At 39.7% G+C, this 17,374-nt stretch overlaps 1 protein-coding gene across 1 annotated transcript in view; it reads right to left on the bottom strand.

Annotated features, from left to right (window-relative positions):
* KHDRBS2 (KH RNA binding domain containing, signal transduction associated 2) overlaps positions 1 to 17,374 on the bottom strand; it is a 400,529-nt gene that overhangs the window by 221,197 nt on the left and 161,958 nt on the right. The window contains exon 3 of the mRNA XM_063125025.1: positions 10,232 to 10,348. Coding sequence (XP_062981095.1) covers positions 10,232 to 10,348 — 117 coding nt within the window. The remainder of the gene's footprint in view (positions 1 to 10,231; positions 10,349 to 17,374) is intronic.

Genomic DNA, 17,374 nt, shown 5'->3' with positions numbered 1-17,374 from the left:
TGCCCTTATAAAACTTGGTATAGGGTGGCCAGATGCAAAAGAGGACAAGTTTCCTGTGCTTTTAATATGGTGTAGAAGAGGGCATTTCTGAAAGTTTCTCTTCTACACTATTAGAGGTACAGGAGCCCTGTCCTCTTTTGCATTTGGCAACCCTAGGTGAAGGTGATGAACTTGAGCTACTGAAAATCCCTTTAGGGTTTTGCTTGTTCTCATCCATACTTCAGGGCATTCACTTCAAGTCATTATAATGAAAACCTTGCTTTACAGTTTCTTTCTACAATGATCTCGTTTTCACTGCAGATAACTTTTGGACCACAACAATTTGTAATATCTAACTATGTCTTTGGCATCCCTGTTATATGTGACACAAATGGATAGATAAAACAATTCCTTCACAGATCTTCTCCACCCTAAGGGAGTCGTTCTCTGTTTGCAAAGTTAGCCAACCCATCTTAACTTGAAGTCAACTGATCCCAGTGTCTTCTTTAAAAAGAGAGAGAGAGACTCTAAGGAGCTCAAAAAAACAACCCCGCCCCCCCCCACCAAGCCAGTCACAAGTAGTTCCCTATGCCCTGAAACATTTTCCCCTAATCTCTAATATATTGAAGGAAATTTAATTTGTATATGCTTAGGTGCACTCTTCTTTCATTTTACTTTCCAAGCAAAAGCTTGGGACTGAAAACAATTGGAGCTGGTTCTTAGCTTGCCTTTAAATATCTCACCACCATTACTACTAACAAACATGATGTTAAGTAGTGCTAGTTGTAGTGAAATATTTGCAGGCCAGCTACAGAGCTATTCATCCTCCTCCTCCTTTTTTTCTGAGAAAAATTTCTGACAAACAAACTTCTTAGGAATAATTAGAATTAATAATAAGCACCTTCATGAAATGCTCTGGTCAATTATTGGCAGTATTGCATATCCAGTACATTATTATATGAATTTGCCATTTCTGTCCTGAAAAAGCAATATGAAAGGTTCACAATTCCGAACATTTCTCTGACTGTTCTGATATATCTTGACATTTACTGGTTAATCACAAAAATGAGGGTGGAATTGGTTCATTTTTGGAAGGCTCTTTTTTATTATTGAGATAGCAGTAAATATCAGATATGTTTGCACCACTAGGATTACTTTAGGCAGAATTTTTTCACATCTGGAGATTAGACCTTTGTAAATGCCAGTATTTCCCAGTAAATAATGGAAATTACAATGAGTTTTGGCATTGACCAAAAATACATGGTTGACCTTAAGATTTGCTTGTAAATGTAGGAAACATCAGCAGTGTGGAGTTTGCCTAGTTTGTTTGCTAACATGTTATGGTAGATGTATCCATTTAGCAATGCATTATGAAAATATGGACATTTTTAAAATTACCCTGAGTCGTACCTGTAAATGCCAAAACTTTGTACAATTTACCACGGGTCTTGTAGAACATAAATATTTGCTATAAAATACATGTATTCATAGGTATAAGAAAATGACAGAGCAATGACAGTCTCTCCAGATGGCAAACTTAGCGAGTGGGGTTCGGCATCTGAGGAGACAACCCTCACATAACCCTACAGCAACCCTTGCTGAACCTGTGTTCACATGACACAATAGCCCCTGAGTACGGATTGAATATGCAAAGTGCCCATGGGCATCCTGCCTCAACATGGGTTGCCGTGTTGTGCAAATCAGGTCACTGACTCTGCAAGATAGAACCCTAAAACTCTCACAAGCCCAAGTTCACTTCTTAACCATGTTTGCACATCAGGCTAAGCCATCCTGAAAAGAAGCCATGGTGGGTGGGTGGCTTGTTCAATACTCCTGATTGTCCACTCTGCAGTTTCCTGTGGCTTGTTTCTCCCTCTCAGTCCTCCAGCCTGCTGTAGGCCTGTATCTCAGGGAGCTGTGTGGCAGAAATCCTCATTTCCTTGTTCCCTACATCAGAACTCTTTCTGCAAAAAAAAAGTGAAGTTGCTGGCTAATAAGAGGGGCAGACATCAATGATGAGGGAGTGAGGAGACTGGAGGCAGCATAGGAAGATTGCAAGGAACGGCATGGACCTTTTTTGCTGCTCTTGCCAGGCAGCTCTCTAGTTGCCTGGAACAAGCCATGCTGCCGGGTGTGGACAAGCTACTCTAAGAACAAGCTTCCCTCACCAACCCTATTTCAAGCCATGGGTTCTCAGGCTGGCTTGTGCATGGTAATTCATCCACGCTTGTCATGGTAAGCTATGCTGACATGAATAAGGCTTACAACCTACCATGGCTTATCATTTCATGCGAAACCCAGTCCTTTCCTCACTGCATGCTTAAGGCCAAGTAACAACTAAACAGGTCTAACAACTCTCACCTGTTTTGTTCTGGCAATAGCTCATTGTTGCCCTAGCTCTTCTGTCAAAGCTGAGAAATACAAGAGTCAGATAAGAAGGAGGCGGATACTTTAGTGATCAGTATTGTGTTACACAGGTAATAACATAGGTCTCTTTCAAAGCATCTGTTCCAGGCTGATACAATTATTTGCCAAGTGTTCCCTTAGAACAATGTAGTTTTCTGAAGAACTAGCCCTAGAGTAGGCTGCTCCTCAGAGAAGGTTAAATTGCCCTCTTGGTTATTCAGTTTTGAAAATGCCACCACTAATTGTACTGAAATATTATACCACTTCATGAATCATTTCAGTAGGAAACCTTTAAAGTGAAGCAGATGGCTTAATCTCTACAACAAATCTAGTATCATCCAGCCTTACAGCCAGGCCCAGGAGTGGAGACTACACAATAGGGACTGTAAGCTCCCAGAGCTAATAGGCAAAATGTGCAGTTTGCACTTGACCTTTACTCACCCATGGTGCAACTAGGAACATCCATTACAACAAATGCTTTTAGTAGTCAAGGAAGGTGATAACTAAACATGGCCAAAATTTGAATATACTGTAAGCCAAATAAACTGAGTACAGAAACATATGTATAAAGTCCTCTCTGTTCTAATGTCTGTTTAGTTCCAATATATTTTGATGAGTGAAAAAACACCTGCTTCCATTGGAACTCTTGAGTTTTAAGAAGAAAAAACTCATTTATTTCTATTTTTAGCCTACTGAATGAAACAGATAAAAACCCGTTTTGTCCAGGAAGCACAAAAGCCAGCCTTCCAAAGATCTACACAACTAGTTGCATGTGCCAAGGCGCCTTTGGGATTGTGTATCTTGAACAGCAACCCTCCGTTGCTTCGTTTAAAACTGAATTTCTGCTAGAGTTCTGTGATATGTAGAAATGGAGTAAGCATTATGTCTGGAAATCAATGAAGACAAAAAGGTCTCATTAATTTTAATAGGCTGAAGGAAAGAGCCTGCATAGTAGTGGGCAAACAGCGACCCGCTGCTGAAGACCCTTGGGGCAAGAGGACCTTCTTCATTTGCCCCCATCAGCTGTTTTCCAGCATGACATCTGCTTAAATCAGCAATTCAAAATCACTGGAGATGTCCACGTCTCTACTAATTTCAATAAGTACATTAGGGTTCTGTGAGCCTTTCCGCACTGGGTATGCATAAAAGACCTCCAGATTTTGCAAACATTAGATGGAAATACTCATAAAAGTCTGGACATTTTTGAGCCAGACATAGGGATTTTTGTATTACTGTTGATGCAGCAGCAGAAGAGTCAGCTGTGAAAGAAAGAAAGAAAGAAAGAAAAAAGAAAGAAAGAAGAAAAGCCGAAAACTTCACTAGGCATTCCTAAAAGCCATTGGGAGTACCTAAAGTAGCTCTTTGAATCCTGGCCAAAATGAGCTATGATTCACTTACCCTTATTCTTTGGCACATCCAGATAATGATTTAAGCCCACTAATGTCACTTGATCATTCATTTACATGATTGGACAGCGTAATTGAGTTCTTTAATAATGGTAAACAATTTTGAAGATACACTGTGATTATAATAATAATGTTGCTCATCTTTGGATCTATTTTCTACAAGAGCCCTTCAAAGAAATGGATATAAAATACACGAGGAAAGGCTTTCCTGCTAACTACTTCCATGTAATGTGCTGATCTTATTGTTCACTGTGTTTCACGATGGTTTGTGCAAAGTGCTTACTGAGGACACTTGGGCGGCAGGACAAATTATTACAACGTGTCAGAGGCTGCAAAAGCATCATGTCTGTTGCGATAGTAAAAACATTGGGTTAGATCCAGACAAAGTCAGGCTTTAGTCCCACTGTAATCAATGAGTCAAATTAGTTGCACTTTATTTCCATTGAAATCAATGAGCCAAGTTGTGACTTACTTAAGTCGATTGATTTCAATAGGACCAAAGTTGATTAACTTACTCTGAATCCAACCCATTGTCAATATCATCTTTATGTATACTACAGCAATAATGACTGCAGAGAGGGTGGGGGACACTTAAGGCTATGAAGAGAGAAATTACATACTGTAGGTTTTAGCTTTTCCATCAAGTTTTTTTTCCATATTCACATTGTTGGATTGCATATATATCCTTTGTTGTATAAGCACAAAAGGGAAAGTTCTGAACGAGATTTAAGGAAAAGAGCTCTGACAATTTATTTCAGTACAGCACAAGAAATCTGACAAACCCATGTTTAAGGGATTATAGAGTTTATTACTTATTATTACTAACCTTATTATGGCATGCTTTTGAAGAAGGTCAGGTTTAAAATTCTTTTAAATGGAAAATATAGATTATGTGTTTTCAGAAATAGAATTGATTTTAAGAAGTCTATACACATTTATATGCTGCATTCATATTGACCCCTGCTTTTCAATAATCAAAATAAACAATGCAAGTGTATAAACCCGTTGTGAAATGGGTAAGAAAATACAGCTGGATTTAATGGAATGTGGCTAGCTGTGATGCCTGGTCATGTGATGTAATGTAAATTATGGGTTGGTATATTTGTGTGTGTGGTAATGCTGTCAGTGTCAATTATAATGAGTGAATATGGTAAGTGAGTTAAGGTGGGAGGGAGGAGAGAGTGAATAGAATCATAGAATCATAGAATAGTAGAGTTGGAAGGGGCCTAAAAGGCCATCGAGTCCAACCCCCTGCTCAATGCAGGAATCCACCCTACAGCATACTTGACAGATGGTTGTCCAGCTGCCTTTTGAATGCCTCTAATGTTGGTGTGCTGGTGACTGATTGGTGAAGCGCATGAGGTGCTTTAAATATGAGTGTCTGTAGTTGGAGTTGGTTGGTTAGAGTTAGTGTCAGAGAGTGGAGGGACAAGTTGCTTGTTATTTTGGGGTTGGAGGTTGAGGTGAAGTTGAGAATAGGATAGGGTATAATAAAAAAAGAAGAAGCAATAGCTTCAGTGCTTAATTGAACATACACAAATACATCTTATCTACTGTTTTATTTATTAATAAATAATCTTTTTATTTTGTTCATCAACGTTCATCAATGTTCATCTATCATTCAAGATAGTCAGTGTGAGGCAATAGGTACATTATTAGGACTATATGGTGGCGAGAGTGGTCAAACTCTATTATGAATTTTCTTGATCTGAAAGGATAAACTCCCCCTAGTCTCTTCCAGCAGGCCTACCCAGATGAATTTTAAACCTAAGAATTTTAAGATGTTGTGATTGTTATTTTAACATTGAATCGGTTTTATATGCTCTTTTAACCAGTTTTATGTATTATATTGTTCCCCGCATCGATCCAGAGGGGGAGATGGGGAAGAAACAACAACAACAATAACAACATGCCACAAATGTACCCATAGTCTCAGGGCAGGGATCCTTAGGGGAGGGAAATGACACTAGCATCTCATGTAAAGTAGTGTTCAGCGTGACATAACTGCCCTGCTGTTTTTGCCCATTGCAGTTGTCCACTGTTGATGGCAAATGGGTCATCTAACTCATTTTCCAAGTGTAGAACCTGTAGCTGAGCAAGCCACCCCAAACATGTGAAATGTCACTTGAGATCTAGCATACTGAAACTCCATTTAAATTTAGAAGTCATAAACTTCTACACTCAAAATGCTGACAGACTTTATAAACACAAGGGTTCACAGTTAAAGTGATCATCTAGATGTCTTTTAAAACAAATTGAACAAATATCTATGTTACCTTTACATTTCCCTGAAGAAGAGCCCCTACGGTATCACAATGCATTCGGTTCTTTTGTTTTTGGGATTTTTTAAAATTTGATTTGTACTGTAGATGAATAACATTACATTGTGCCTCTGGGGTCTCCCCCCCCCCCCCCAGTTTCCTTGAATGTGATGATCTACCTAGAGCTGTCAATGTAATACCTGGGAATAACTCAGCAAAGTCCAAAGGGTAGTTCACTCTTGGAAACAGTTTGGTAGTTCACTCTTGGAAAACAAACAAAAAAAAACCAATGTATTTTGAAATATTTGCTGAGATTATTATTTTATATACCTCACAATAACTATGTGACACCTTCCCCATTGTTTTTCTTGCGAAGGGATTTGTGCCTTTGACATGCTTACTTAGTACAAGGGGCCATTGAATTGTTTGTAGCAATCACCACTCAGAGATCTGGTTTGCATGATAGGACATGGTAAGTTGTATGTCTTGTTTGTATCAGCTTGGTTTGTTGTGACATCCGAACCCTATGCTGAGACTTCAGTGTGGTTTGTTAAACATGCACAAACCATCCTGAGAACCCAGAGCTTGTTGTTGAGTGGTTGAGGTGGCTTGCTCAGAATGGTTTGTCATGATGTGTGAACCTGGTAGTGTGGCTTGTGAGTGGCTTGTCGGTATGAGCTATGAAGCTACCTGACAAAAACAGTGAAAAACTTGGCCATTCCATTGCATCTCGCTACTGCTGCCTCCCCACTCCATTGTCAGTGTTATCTGCCCCTCCACTAATACAGAAATGACGCTTGGGGATGTCCTTAACATATTTGCAAGTTTTTTTCTTTCTCTCTGCTTGTGCAACTGCACAAATGGGTTCATAATCATATATCAAATGCTGTAAAGTATGCAATTTTCATAGCAATTTACATCACGTCATCATCATCATCTTATGAACCCATTTGCGCAGTTGCGAAGGACCAAAAAGGAAAAGTTTGTGAATGTAATAATTACTCAGAAAAGGGGTAGTGATCGGCGGAGGCTGGGGGAGAAGAGTCAGAAAAAAAATTCCCTCCATTGGGAATATGAGGATAGAAGAGGAGTTGTGCCCCTGGGATACTTGCATGGAGCAGGCAGGAGGCCTAAGGGGCAAACAAGCCATGGCAAGCCACAAAGTGCCTGATAATCTGTCAGGAGTAATGTGGGTTAGGAAGCAAACAACCAACCCATTATGGTTTATTTCCAGCATGACTTATTTAGACATAGAAACTTACGCAGAGACAAGAACCTTACACTTTAATGTAGGGCCTTGTGTGTCCGTATGAGAAAGGGGACCTAAAATGCTGTAGCAAATTTGGGGCCAGGGTGTGTGTGAAATTAACAAAAGGGCAAAACTCACTGCTGCCAGTGGAAATTTTGTCCGCCATGTTTTTCTCCCATGTAGTAGAGCTGATGCTCTACTGTGGAAATTCCTGGAAAATCAATGGCTTCCCCAGAACCGCATTAGAGTAATGCTCAATCATCACATAGCATCACTCCAGAAGTTCTTCTTTTTTTTTTTTTTTTTGAACGGGTGAGAAGGTGGCTGCTTGGGAAGGAACTCTGTTGGTAGCAGTGAATTAACCCAACTCTTAATGTTGCCATTTCAAAATTAGCTAAGACACCTCTTCATTTTGAAACTCACAAAAGGGTGCATTTCAGCTCAGCTTTAGTAGAGGCAATGGCCTCAGGTGTTCCTGAGCGTAGAGCTCCACATATTTTGGACATCAACACCCAGAAACCCCTCCCAGGATTGTCAATGGTCAGGAATGCAGTGAATTGAAATCCAAAACCTCTGAAGATCTACTTTCTGGCCACCCCAGGTTTAAAACACAGGGTAGGAGGAGCATTTCTTCTTGGGCTCCCTAAATGGCACCTTTTCAATAATGGCCAACTACTACAGCTATTTCTGTAAAAAGGTGGTATAGAGTATAGTGGAGTATAGCCATCAGACACAACTAATAGAGTCTACACAACAACAACAACAACATTTATGTAAGTTTCTGAAAACAATTCTTTATTTGCATGCATAAATATGTATTTAATGACACATAATTAGTAACCAAAGATATACCTTGGAAAATGTAGCCACAAATATAATTACCTTGGAAAACATTTCACATCACACATGCAATTTCCGAGAATGCCTATAGATAATTTCACTTGTAATCAAATTTCACTTGTCTATAGATTTTTAATTGCTCTCTTTCATCACTTTATTTCAGGCTGCTTGATACTTTTTTAATGCTGTGTTAAGAAGGCATGGTGGAAGTAAAAGAGGAAAAGGAATGGATAGTTGAGCCATTTAGCTTGACTGTATTTAATCTTATCACTTGAACTGCTGAAGAAGAGACTTATTATACATTTGTAATGCCAGCCCAGTCCAGGAATGACAAGCTTTAAAGACATCACACAAGACAATCGGATAATCAGAGCTCTCAGGATGGATACTCTGTTATTTCCACCTGTCATAAGACCTCAGTGGGAAATGGCTGTTATCTTATGATGGGCACCATCATGTATTCATCATGTTAAGTAAACAACGTACATACTCTGCAATTTAGGTGCTAAAAGTTTTGAAGTTCAGTGATTTAGGAAAATGTCATCGTTTTATACCTGTCGTCACATATTGCAGAGTCAAAGAGAAAAAGATTTCTTTCCCTCCAAGAAGTTCAACGTCTTACTATTTTAAATCTGGGTCCCTTAACATCATACCAGCAGGTGCTATTACACTCTGGACACCTTTACTGGTGCCTGTGATCCCCCCTGCCCCAACCAATTAAATGTGTGTGAGTGTGTGTGCATAGTCTGTGCGCACTGCAGAGAGAAGTGTGGGCCTCCAACCAGCCACCATTTGTTTCCACAGAAAGCCTCTGCATCTACTTGGATCCAGATACATCCTTAGGAGGTAGGTGCTTGGGGGCTCATGCTTCTATCTGCACCACCACCACCACCACCACCATCACCACCACAACAACAACAACCCAGCCACCTGAGGGGGTGAGGGAAGAAGGAAAAAAGAGGATAGTGACACTTTTCGTTCCCTCCAAGAAGGGTAGCAAGGTAGATTAGGGGCTGCAGGGCAGACCCAGTGATACCCATAGTTCTGTCCTCCAGCACTTCACCATTCTCCACTCACTGCTCCAGCTGGCTGCTGCACTGTCTCTGTTCCCCTGAAGTGGGTGTCTCATTCTGCATAATGATAGGATCAGCTAAACTTTGTGTTTGTGAAAACCTGCCCCTTCATCCTCCAAATGTATTAGTCAACTGACCATAGTACAAAAACTAGACTGGCCATTCCTACTAGTAGTATCATGTGGAATGTCACATTTATTTTAATCACATGCATTTTTAATAGGTAGGTTTTGGTTTGAACTGAATGGCAACAGCCAAGAGTACTACAGCATTATATAGATGAAAATTGCAACTTAATGATTCAGTTTTTCTCTCTCTTAAACCAATTGTTTTCTCTGCTATTGTTGACCTTAACAGCTGAAATGAATGACTGAGGGGGGTGATGTCAGAGAGAAACAAACCAGATTTTCTGAATGTAAGTGTCAGAAATAATTGAGTGGAACTGATAAACGTGCCAAGCCTGAGAAACAATAAACAAATATGGAGACTGATTCATCCTGCCTTAGGAAATGTTGCCATCACTTTATATACAATCACCGTAAAAAGCAGTGAAATGTCCAACGGGGGAAAAGACAAAGGGGGAAATTATTAGCCAGGCAGATGGTACTTATAATGCAGTGGAAGTTTCAAGATGTTGCAACTCAGTTCCACATTCTTTCTCATCTGCTACAATCTCCAAGAGCATATATAGAATGAACAGTAAAATGTTGCGCATCTTGTACAAATATAAAAGAGGTACTTGTATTCTTAGACCACTGCACAAAACCATTTTTAATGTAAAATATGATCACAAAACTGGGCATTGATAACAAGAATGCAGAGCGATTCCCCTGCCTCCCCAGTATCCTTTCTCTCAGAAAATAGTAACTTTATGCATTTCCTTCCATAATTTAATTTCACAAAGTATATGAAATTTCACAAAATATATCTGGACCAATTTAACATTCAGTGAATGACAATATTGCAATTATTTCATCTAATTTGAAATGACTGAAAATCAAGAGTTGGGTACAGTACCTTGGCTTTGTCTCTCATAGAACCTTTACCCAGGATCGACATTTTGGCACCTGTTTCCTCTTGCAATCTTTTCAAGGAATTGCCTCTTGGACCAAGCAATTTCCCCACAAAATTAAACTAAAAAATAAACAGAATAGGTAGGAATGGAAGTTAGAAAAGTTTGTTTCTCTAAATGCAGTACATATTGTGTAGCATAGAAGAAATATTAGGAAAAACGGATGGACAAAGCTGACAATTTTACTTTCTCCCACATTTAGATTTTTTAAATCTCAAATTCTTTTCAGTATAGCTATTCCCATCATGGAGAGAACCATGTTCCATCTACCCACCATATAGCTAGTCATTACTGACTCTTGGAGGGACACCAGCTTTCGCTGACATTTTCTTGGCAGGCCTTATAGTGGGGTGGTTTGCTGTTGCCTTCCCTGGCCGTTATTACCTTTCCCCCAGCTAACTGGGCATTCATTTTAAAGACCTCAGGAGGATGGAAGGCTGAGTCGACCCAAGCCGGCTGCCTGAAACCAGCTTCCTCTGGGATCGAACTCAGGCCATGGGGAGAGTTTCAGCTGCAGAAACTGCTGGTTTACCGCTCTGCACCACACCACGCTGCACCACACGAGGTGCACCTTAAAGGCTAATAAATTCATTGTGGCATAAGCAACCATGAACTATAATCCACTTTATCAGAACAACATGAGAAAGAGCCATAGTAAACATGAAGGAATGGCTTACAACCAACTATGCCAGTCTTCCCAATGTGTGATGGCAACAATACCCTTGTAATTCTGGCCTTATCATAGACTCCAATACGAAAGTCAAAATTGACCAACTACAATGAAGAAAGCACACATTAAGGTTTTTAAAAATAGTTGGTTTTTGTGATGTCTTGCCTTCACCTGTGCCACCCACAAGCTACCTGACAGGACTATTCACACCACTAGCACTTCAATCCCACCTGTGCTGATGAAGCATGTGAGGATTTAATTTTCACCACTCAGACCATGGAATGTGTGAGGCAAGTGCCCTTTGTGAGTAGTATCTACTAACCAAAAGTTTTCAAGCCCAAAGGTCTTTTGCCAATTTCAAGAACTTTCATCATAGCGAGAAAAGAAAGTAGCTCCCCAACCTCCATATCCATAAGACAAACTCAATAATTATTTTGGTAGGGCAATGTCTGGTGCCATTTTTTATTTAAAATAAATTAAATGGAGCTTAGGAATCCCACTTTTTTATCACTATGACAAAAGAACTTGATGAAATGCCTGTGACTTTGAAAACATTTCGTTAGGAGATGCAAGCTATGGTCAAAGATGGTGTTGTCCTCCATTCAGCAGGGATGGTGGGTGGGTAAAAAGTAAATCTCTAGATGATTTGGACTCCAGCTCCCAGCATTCCTGACCACTGGCCATATTGACAGGGCCTTCTGGAAGTTGAAATCCAAAACATCTGGAGATCTACTTCTGTCCATTCCTGCCCTGTGGTGAAATCTACCCAAGTGTTTTCTTCTTTTTAACCATGCTATGTTTTGCTTTGTTTTTATTACAGGGAGCATGTTAGTCAGTTTTGATTTTTTTATGGGAATCTATTGCAGGCTCAGAATCGTTATAGGCCACACCCAGTCAGTCACTGATCCATGGACTCCAAATCCTAACCACCAACATCTCTGTCTGATCTGGCTTCAGCCATAGTTTGTTTGCTCTCATTGAACCCATACACATTCACAGTATCTGAAGAGACCAGAGCAGGACAGGGTCTACTCTACTGCTTCATAATGGTTTATAATGATATTGACAACTGTTTAGGCCCGGGACACACTCCATATACCATTTTCAAAGTATCATATCCTGCTTGGTGAGGATATGGCCCTGGTCAGATATTTAGAATATACTTAATGACATTTATTTCATTTCTAGACTGTCCAATAGTCAAAGCTCTCTGGGGGCTTTACAAAGATTTAAAACCTTAAAAAGTACAATATTGTGGATAATATAAAAACAGTTTAGCTACAAATATATAAAGAGACAGGAGGCACACTAGCCTCCACTTCATCAGAACAGCATGAGAAAGAGCCATAGTAAATATGAACGAATGGCTAATGACCTGATTAAAAAGTGTAATCCAAGTGTAGATAACGGAACCGTGTGGCAGGACAAGTGTAAATGGGAGGTCCGCTACAAAGGCTTTCAATTCTTTGTCACAACTTTGTGGGTGTGGAGGGCATTGTTCTAGATCCACTGGTAAAGATCCACTGGTAAAGAGGATTGGCTTCCCCATTCTCCCAGAGGGCTCCCCATAAGGTTCGGTTTTTTTTTCAAGGGTTAACCCAGTGCAGGGTAGCAATTTTGCCACTCTCCAGGGCAGTAGAGAAGGGGCTCGCTTTAATGGTGGTGATATGAGCACCTGACTCCTGCCTTCCCAGTGAGGCCTCTGGCATGCAGGCCAGTGTAAAAGGAGCAGGCAGGCAGCTTGATTAACAGATCAGTGCTCTATGCTCCCACCAAAATCCTATTCCAAGCTGAAACCAATAACGTTGTGGCCAGTTATTTAACCCAATCAAGGCTCCATCTCCCCCTACTTTTTCCCTGCCCTTCCACAGAGGGATCGGCTACATGCTTCCATACACAAATAACAGAGTAGGTTAACCATTGAATTTAAAATACAGCTTCTTATTAACCTAGATCTCTGGTCTAACAGCATTAAACCAGCCACTTTACCATTTTATTAAAAATATGGGGAAAATATTTTTGTTATACATGTAACATTTTTAATCCCCCAAAATCTGGAAGTTCATATTTTTATTGCTGCATTTTTGACTATGCTGCAAGTCATACCAACTGCCTAAATCCAGAGAAAAGTACATACAGAGAAAGCCCATATGTTGGCCCAGTGCCATCAAACAGATGGCCAGTAACTCTAAGCAAACATCTTCCAGAGTACAAGTCCATACGGATATAGCAAGCTATTCCCTCTGTTTTTAGTCTAGCAATTTTCTGTCAGAAATTGGTAACAAGTTGTGGCATGTGAATAAAGGAATGTAAAGAGACTTAGCATTTAAAATAATCTTTCTGGTGAAAAAATAATTGTGCTCAGTCTCCAATGTATCTTTATTTAGGGAAACTTAATGAAGCCCTTCTGGAGAAAAACTGTCAAGTTATTTTCCTTCTTAGATAGATTAGCATTTTGCTTTATGATCTTCTAATCTGTAAATAATACCAATGTTGCATTGTATCATTTGTGCATTGAAAAAACAACCCTCCTAAATAATTAGAGAAAACTAAGAGGACTTTTGAATGGGGGTGGGGGGAATCGCGTTTCCTTACCCTTGCTCTCTTCTTGGTTCTCTTCCTTGTTTGAAACAAGCACAATTGCATGGTGAAGAGAGCAGGGGCTACATGGCCTATACATTTCAATGGGACAGTGCCATCTAGTGGGCAGTTTACAGATCAACCTCAGAAGAGTTGGGTTTTCTGAGGTTCATTTTGTGACGCTAAAACTGGGGAAAAGATCGGGAGACACACAGGAGGCTGACCCATCTGTCCTCTGTCACTCTCTCCCTCAATTTTCAAACCATCATACCAATTTTCAAACCAAAAATACCTAAATTACCAGCATATTTTTAAAACTTCAATCTCTTACTGCCAATAACTAGGCCTTCGGGGAGGGCTTTCAGCCCTTTGTAATGAGGGTCAAAAACTGCACAAAGGCTGGGAAGCTACCAGACCATTGGTGTGTGAGGGGGAGGGAGAAGGGGGCAGGGACAAGGGATGGGGGCACAGCCATCTGGGGAGCCCTAGAGGGCCAGATTGGGAGCCTGTGCTATGAGGGCTGGGTTTGCTCCTGAGCTTGAGGTCCCACACACTTGTCTTATGCCAAGTCCAGGACTTCACCACAGGCAGCAAAGGCATTCAAAACAGATAAAACATTGGTGATTTGGTAAAAAATAATAAAATAAAAAAAGTCCTTGCCACCTGTTGCGACATCCAATTATTAAAAAGTAGCTTGACGAGACAATCCAAATACCAGGTCTATATGATAAAATAAAATGTGGTTAAAAATAAGCAAGCAAGGCCACAGGGCTCATGACCACTGATCTCAAACAAATTACTGATAGATTATAAATCCTTAATGACAATAAGGCCTAGTTGTAACCCAGGTCAGGGGTCCACCTGTTTCTTACTCACGGCAAAGCTCTGCACCACTTGCAGCAAGTAAACATACACTTTACTAAAGCGGGACTGTTTTCTACCAAGTATCCAACTGAGCTGCTTTTTACTCAAGAACTCTCAATTAACCTGACCCTCAAGCGCTAGCACGTTGTCACTTTTGTTTACACGTTGTCACGTTGTAAACAAAACTGTGGATCTTGCAATAAACACTCACACAGGTCAATTGGGAAAGTTGGAAATTTAAATTTTGCTTGCAGCTACGGTTGCCACTGCATCTAAAACAGGTGGTGCAAATGTTTGGGAGAATGGACTGGAGTAGCTTCAGTGGGGACAGCAAGAAAATGAAGAGCTACTGACATCCTGATCTTCCAGTTAGAAGTCATGTTTTTTTATTAGTTACTTATTTTACAGCATTTGTATCTCGATTTTCAACATTTACTGACAAAGTGATATACAATATAAAATGCATATCATTTTAAAAAATCAATAAATAAAACTAAAATTATAATTAGTCAAGCAGCATTTTTATTAAACAGCCACTACAAAGGCTAGCTAGGTAGAAAGGATGAATTTTTGTTAGTTTTTGAAAAGCAACAAATTATATAGCTTGGTGCACCTCCCAGGGGAGGGCATTTCACATAGATGGGGCAACTACTGAGAAGGCCCTGCTCCTAGTAGATGCCAATCTTGTATCATTAGAAAAATGAAATCATGAGCAGGGCCTCCCCTGCAGATCTCAAACATAAAGGAGAAGTTGTCCTTGTGATATTTCAGATCCAGACCATTTACTGAGTGGAGCCAGAATGTATACTGAATGGAATACTGCTGGATCAAGATCCCAACACAGCTGTTAAAAAATAACTATGGTGCAGTCAATTTTTACATCAAGACAGAATCTTTCATCAAATCAGTGGATAAATTATTGAAAAGGGCATTTGGGAAAGCTGTTCTATGCAAAGGGCATTCAGTCCCTAAGCTAGCTTCAAAAGTCCAAGCCCAAGGAATCTCTGGAAATTATCCAGAGAATCCTTGTACATTGATGGTGCTATATAAATAAATAAATAAATAAATATAATAATAATAATCCAGAGAATTGTCTAAACAACAATCAGGAACTTCTCAGCTTTGTGCAGATACTATATACACACATATGTGCAAAAATGAAAGTGAAACTGCATGAGTACTTTAAATTCAGGGGATCATCAGTCGAGCGTTGTACAGCACGCTCATTACTGGGCACTCACGGATTTTTGCAGGGTCCTTTTCATGACAACATACGCCTTCCATAGGCCTCCCGGGCCTTCTGCTTGTTTTCCCATTAAATAAAAAGACCCTGGAAAATCCTTTTTTTTTTTTCTCCTACAGCAAATTTACGCCGCCATTTCTTGTTGTGTGAGGAAAAGCAGCATGATAAAAATGCCCACTGAATGGACCACGTGGTCTTTGTTTACTTCCTCTTTCTTCAGCATCTGGAGAAAGAGGAAGCTCCTTGTCCTTATTGTGGGATAGTAGCATGAGGCAAAACGACAAGAAGGAAACATGATTTCCACCGCACCACCCGCCTGAAGAAGCCCTCAACTGCACTTTTTACTCATATGTTTCACATATACTGTATTGTATATCCCTAGTAAACTGCAAACAAGCATGCTGCTCCATGGTTAGTAAATATATAGCACAAACCTCTCATACGGACATAGGCATCAATCACATAACCACATTGGAGGATAATTCACCAATGAAAGAGAACAGCCCCATCTTATTTTAAATCAATGGAGATAGTTACGCTGCAAGGTCTATCAATGGTTTTATGAAACACTTTTAATTACATGATCAGCCTGTATTATGTATTATATATAACCTGGCTGACATCCAAGTTGGGGGAGACTTAATTATTTCAGAAATTGTATATCAAAATCTAATTAAAGGATGCATTATAATTCACTGGAATTTTGATTTCATCATTAATAGCAATTATAATTAAGGCAGCACTTACATAGTGATTTGCATGTTCATAACGCAAGGCAAACATTAATTTTCTTATTCAAGTCATGTTCATATTCAATGGAAAGTACTTATTTTAATTTGACTGACATGCCCATACTTATTAACATAGCTTTAAAGAGACAGTATTTGTTTAAAAGCAGTTCTGTTTGAAATCGGGGAAACTTATGACATTACGTTTCTTAACAATTTGAGATTTTGTGTAGATAGGAAAACGGGACCTGAAAATAGGCAAAATTGTATTTTTTTTATCTGACATGATTATAAGACTGATGTCTTACAATGCTCTGTGGGCCTACTAAGGTGGCCGCATGCTTCACCATTCTTACGATCTTGCAAAGGCTTCAGCACTTGATCACAACATCCAGTGAAGACTTGTATGTGTGAATAAACAACCACAGGTTCAACACTACAGACAGAACTTTTGTATTGTCTTATGTCATTTGAAATGGAGTTATTTGCTAAGGTCAGGCTCACACAATTTCTCCTCACTTCATGGCTGGTGGCTGGATGTGTGAAATGATTCCATAAGCAACCGGGGGAGGGGGGGAGAGATGAAAGAAAGCCAAAGTATAACTATATTAATAACAGCCGATATATGCTAGCACTTTTCACTTGCAACTTTTATATCAAAGGGTTCTCAGTTTCTAAGAGGATTATATTGTTAATTCTCAATTTGCTTCTAAAATAACATTACTGGGAGCTTCACATCCATTGCATAACAATCCTCTTTTTGCCTTAATATTTATATGTGGTAAGATAGTTTTTAGCAGTTTTTACATACCAAGAGCAACCCAGGAACAGAGATACATAAACCCAAAGATCTTGCCTCTAGAAAAAATGATAAAGAATTAAAGAAACCCTATAGTTTCCTTTAAGTTTAGCTTGAAATGCCAAGTGTATAAGGATGAGTTTACAGGAACCTTTCCACTCGCCCACATTATACTGACTCTAATGAAGGAATGAAGCAGGCTTT

The sequence above is a fragment of the Elgaria multicarinata genome, chromosome 4 (assembly GCF_023053635.1).
Source record: "Elgaria multicarinata webbii isolate HBS135686 ecotype San Diego chromosome 4, rElgMul1.1.pri, whole genome shotgun sequence".
Classification (NCBI taxonomy): domain Eukaryota; kingdom Metazoa; phylum Chordata; class Lepidosauria; order Squamata; family Anguidae; genus Elgaria; species Elgaria multicarinata.
This window is presented reverse-complemented; position numbering and strand designations above follow the sequence as displayed.